The 5,565-nt window shown below is 41.9% G+C and overlaps 1 protein-coding gene across 1 annotated transcript in view; it reads left to right on the forward strand.

Moving 5' to 3' along the window:
- The window catches only part of lpar1 (lysophosphatidic acid receptor 1), an 8,053-nt gene extending 3,693 nt beyond the window's left edge, over positions 1-4,360 (forward strand). Inside the window, exon 2 of the mRNA XM_048592582.1 lies at positions 3,608-4,360. Coding sequence (XP_048448539.1) covers positions 3,617-4,360 — 744 coding nt within the window. The 5' untranslated portion in view covers positions 3,608-3,616. The remainder of the gene's footprint in view (positions 1-3,607) is intronic.
- The last annotated feature ends 1,205 nt before the right edge of the window (positions 4,361-5,565 follow it).

The following is a 5,565-nucleotide window of genomic DNA, read 5'->3' on the forward strand; positions in this document are numbered from 1 at the left end:
CTCCCTCTCTCGCTCCCTCTCTCGCTCCCTCTCTCGCTCCCTCTCTCTCCATGCTTTTCCAGCTTCCCCTTAAATGCATTTATAATGTTTACCTCCAGCTCCCCACCTGGGAATAAATTCCCAATGCTTGCTACTTTTGGGGTACAGAGGTTTCTCCTGGTTAAAACAGCCTCTGTACTTGCTCCCCACGTGCCTCCATGGCAACTTCCCGTGTAATTGCAGAAGATGTAACTTCAATAAATCACATTGCTCTCTGTTAATGTTTCCATCCTAGGCCTGCTGTGGTGTTCCAGCAAAACTTGATGCAAAGCTTAAACACGTACCAGCAGGTTCAAGAACAGCTTCTTCCCTGCTGTTATTAGACTTCTAAATGGACCTCTCAAACTTCAAATCTAATGTTGATGTTGCTTTTTGCGCACCTTCTTTGCAGCCATTATTTTGCATTCTTCACTCTGTTCAATCAATCCATGATCTTTGTATGTTATAATCTGCCTGTACTGCATGCAGAACAAAACTTTTCACTCTACCTAGATACATGTGACAATAATAAATCAAATCAAGCTTGAGGAGCCGCACCTCATTTTCTGCTTAGGTACTTTACAGCTCCCTACTATCCAGTTCCCTTCTTCCTTTCCCCATTGTCTAGTCCAGCTACTTTTCCTTTATCGCCTTTCTTGAATTTGCCCTTCAAATATGTATTCAACTTCCCTTTGACCTCTTGACACGGAGTTATAGGAGACACTCGGGATTGGTAATAGGCAACTTTTTAAGGAATGTCTTGAGAGGAGGGAGGTGTTGAGGCAGAGGGGTTGAGTGAGAAAATTTTAGGGCCTTTTCTGGTTAAGGATGAAACCAGTGCTAACCACTTATCAAGTTTTGAATTATTCACACAGTGAAACGTAAGAAATAGGTACTTCATAGCTCAACCACACCAATGTTTCTTTATACTAAAAAGAAACATATTGAACTGAAGCCAGTTAAAGCAAATTAGAAGGTACCAGCCCCTTTTAAAGAGGCATTTTAACAAATAGCAAAACTTTATAACAAATTAATTTAAAATGTCAGGGATAATGTGGCACTCATTGGTAGTGGAAGGCACAAGGCCTGCTGTAGACGAGAGGTAGGCACTTGAGTAGAGTGACCTAATCCACAGCCTGTTTCCTGGACCAGCTTGTCCAGCCTCAGGAATAGATCCATCGATGTTATTCTCACACACACAAACAAACAAAGCTCTCCATCTGCTTTTAGTTAAGCACATTGATATACAATTTATACCTGTGGTGGAGTGATGCAAGTTGGAATGGGGTGCACAAGAGACTAGAATTGGCGGGGCTTGTGAGCTCTGTTATTTAGAAGGGAGAGAGAGAGACAAGTAGAAAGATTTTACTTCTCGCAGCATATTGTGGTCACTGCTTTGGTTTGTGTAGCAGTATTAACATTCTTGTAGTGGCAAACAATGTTATAAAGTTTAAGTGCAAAATTTCAAGTGACCTGACAGCTATATTGGGCCTATTAATTCTTTATGGTATTTAATGAGGGGTACTAGGTGATGCGTATGGAAATAGTGCAGTATCAGTGTCAAGAAATTTCACTTCACATCCAGCATGCCGCTTATAAAATCAATGTGGTCAGGTCCAACACTGCAATGATGCTGTGTGACTCTGTGGCAGGAAGTGTTACTCTTTTTTGAATTGGATGCAGTTCAGGTCTGTGCACCAGAATGACATTTCCAATTTTGGATTGCTGTGAAGTAGCTTCAGTTTCATGTCGGCAGTAAACTTGCAAACCTGCTAATGCTCTATGAATGCAATGAATCAAGTAAAACATCTGGCTGTGATAGACTCCTGAAACGTTGAATGGTATGTTGTTCTAATTTTATAGAGATAAAAAATAGAAATTACATGGACATACAGAAATGGATCTGAAAGCATTGATTTTATAGATAAATATCCAAATCCAGGAAAGTGATATACTACAGCAAGTTGCAGTAAAGCTACAACCTTTGATGTTGCAATGTTGAATCTTATATGCACTTTCCCTCACCATAAGTAGAAGTAATTTCATTTGGAATCAATGTTAATCTAGTAGAAACGGTCGAACAGCTTCAGAAACCAAGTCAACCCATACATTTAATATTAGCTAATTTATTTTATAGAACTATTTTGTATAGTGACTCATCTGACGTTTTGAATGAACTGTGAAATCGGCTTTTATTTTACATTCTGTGGCAAATGCTCTCCTGATCCCATGTCCGTGTTGTGGGGACATTCTAAAGTGGTGGACTCATTCTAAATTCAAATAAATTTTCAAGATCGCAAGTTTTCCTGTGGCGTATTTGAAGAGTACACATAGCGCTGCTTTGAAATGTACAAAACTGAACTTACAAGTTCAGGACCTGAAGATATGAAAATGGAAACTGTACACCTTGCCCATTAATTTTGTGCTCCTCCAGCTGGCTTTCCTAACTGGCATCGTGTCTTTAATTTCCCTGTTACCCCCAAATTGCTTGCATATTAATTGCCCATTAAACACACTACAGCAAGTTAAGTCTCCGAACTGTATAATTACCCTTTAAGAATTTAATTGATAATTTTGTGATACTAACTTATCTCAACATATTAATGATTTCAATGAGGCAACTAAATATAATATCCCCCAGGCTTGCAGATGACCCAAAGCTGGGAGGGAGGGTTAACCTGTGAGGAGGATGCAGAAAAACGTCAGTGTGATTTGGCAAAATTTTGAGTGAGTGGGCAAATGAAGTATAATGTGCATAAATGTGAGTTTATCCACGTGGTAGTGACCCCCAACCGCAACAGCGCCCCCACAACCACCACCAAAACCACTAGAAGGCAGATGATTATCTGAATGGCGATCGATCCAGAAATGTGGGAGTGCGATGAGACCTGGGTGTCGTTTATACACCCGTCATTGAAAGTAAGCATGCAGGCGCGGCAGGCAGTGAAGACGTCAAATGGTATGGAAGCCATTTATGGTAAAAGTTTTCGAGTACAGGAGCAAGAGTGTTTTTCTGCAATTATACCACACCTGGCGTATTGTGTGCAGTTTTGGTTTCCTTATCTGAGCAAGGATGTTCTGGCTAGGGTTTACCAGACTGATTGCTGGGATGACAAGACTGACGGATGAGGGGAGGCTGGCTCCATTAAGACTACGTTCACTGCAGTTGAGAAGAATGAGGTCTCGGAAAGCCCTATAAAATTCTAAAGGAGATCAACAGTTAACCCCATCACTCTGTGGTCCCAATGCACAACTTCGGCCAGCTCACAATGTCAAACGTTTTGACCTTTATGGCTTGGAGGATAAAGTCGAAACTGATGGCATACGCCCCAAAATGTCCTACATTGGCAAAGTTTACCCTTTAACTCCCCTGGCTAGACGGTGAGCAGCATAGCTGTTGATTTTGTTAGCCATGGTCTCTTGATGCGCACATGGTATGATAATGCTGATAGGAAAATAAATGAGGTCTGGCAACTATTTTTGCATTTTAAATCTCAACTTGATGGCCAAAGCCGCAGTGTTTAATGCGATTCAAATCATTGGCTCTTGTCTTGCACTTAACTAATTTTGCTTGTCATTTTTGCCATAGGCTGCCAGAATGGAAGAATACTGCTACTACAATGAAACCATTGCCTTTTTTTACAACAACAGTAAAAAACCCCTAGCTCAAGAATGGAATGCAATCAGCAAGCTTGTCATGGGCCTGGGCATCACCGTGTGCATCTTTATAATGCTTGCTAACCTGCTGGTTATGATAGCAATTTATGTGAACCGCCGCTTCCATTTTCCCATCTATTATTTGATGGCGAATCTAGCAGCCGCGGACTTCTTTGCCGGCCTGGCCTATTTTTACCTCATGTTCAACACGGGACCCAACACCCGCAGGTTGACTGTCAGCACGTGGCTTCTGCGCCAGGGCCTAATAGACACCAGCCTCACTGCCTCGGTGGCAAACCTGCTGGCCATCGCCATCGAGAGGCACATCACGGTGTTCCGAATGCAGCTGCACACCAGGATGAGCAACCGGCGTGTCGTGGTGGTGATTGTTGTGATATGGACCATGGCCATCATCATGGGGGCTATCCCCAGCGTGGGGTGGAATTGCATCTGCGACATCAATATCTGCTCCACCATGGCACCGCTCTACAGCAGCTCCTACTTGGTCTTTTGGGCTATTTTCAATCTGGTCACCTTCGTTGTTATGGTGGTCCTGTACGCCCACATCTTTGTCTACGTGCGACAGAGGACTATGAGAATGTCTCGTCACAGTTCAGGGCCCCGCAGAAACCGTGACACCATGATGAGCCTGTTGAAGACGGTTGCTATAGTCCTTGGTAAGTGACTTGCTTTTCCTATTTACACACCGTCGTACAATTGCAGTGTGCCGTTTTCCTTTTCCCCCCTTTGTGTCTTCAAGTTTTAAGGTCTTCTTGCACAACAGCAAACGTGAAAATTGGAGCTTGTTCTGGGGATCCACTTCTGCTTCTGAAACAACAAGAAACATTTCCTTCTGAATGCCCTTAACAATTGAGATGCTTGTTATGGGACTGTGTAATATTGTCCAAATGGATGTTGTTGGCCCATCCTTCAGTACCCCATGATTTAAAAAGATTTCTAGTTCTAATCGATTGTCAGTTTGTGCAGGACTTTTTTTTTTAATCTGCTGTCCTTCAACTTGCTTGTCAAGAGTGTTTTAGTGCAATCTCGAGGAATATGCCTTTTTCTGTTTTGACATTTTATTTTGCAGTCAGCTATCTTTTCACTTGTGAGGAAATGTACTAAACTAGTGCCAATGAGACATGTTTGCTTGGATGATATCAGAGCTGAGAGGGTGTTACCAAAGGGGAATCCCAGCTGAGGTCCTGTTTCTCCATTTGAAGCGAAGGCAGAGAGGTGACTTGATAGAGGATTTTAAAATTGAAAAGGTTTAATTGGGTAGTTGTGGAAAACATGCGGGAATTCAGCAAAACCTGTTTACCTCAAGATTAGTGAGAAAGTAGAAATCACTACTAGGAGTAATTGAGGCAAATAGTGTAGACGTATTTAGGGGGAATCTGGATAAGTATGCGAAGAATCAAGTCATGGAAGGATATGATCACAAGGTGACCAGAAATAGAAAGGGAAGATGGTTGAGGTGTCTATATAGGCCTATGGCTGCACCGTGAATGCTGTGTAATTCTGTGGCTAGCAGAAGATGGTTCCATTGTGGATTTTAAGTCTATTTTGTTGTCAGTATTGAAGTTTGATATGAACAACAAAGGACAAATTCAGAATTTAGATATTCAGTCATTGCCTGGTTGTGGTCCAAAACTGATTAAAGGAATTGCTGTTTCCTTTTACTATTTTGTTATCAGTTTGGCAGATGCCTGGTACTGTGAGGCAGTGTCATGGATCAACATTTCTGAGCCTGCACAACAACAGTATCTGTCAGCATTTTTAAACATAACTCTTTGTTAATATGATGAAAGAAACTCCTTTCCCTTTAGAATTGCTAGTTGATTCAGGATGGTGACACACTGGGATATCTGCTGTTGTACTCCATTCTGT

This window comes from Rhincodon typus, unplaced genomic scaffold, assembly GCF_021869965.1.
Source record: "Rhincodon typus isolate 14 unplaced genomic scaffold, sRhiTyp1.1 hic_rhity00001480, whole genome shotgun sequence".
NCBI lineage: Eukaryota > Metazoa > Chordata > Chondrichthyes > Orectolobiformes > Rhincodontidae > Rhincodon > Rhincodon typus.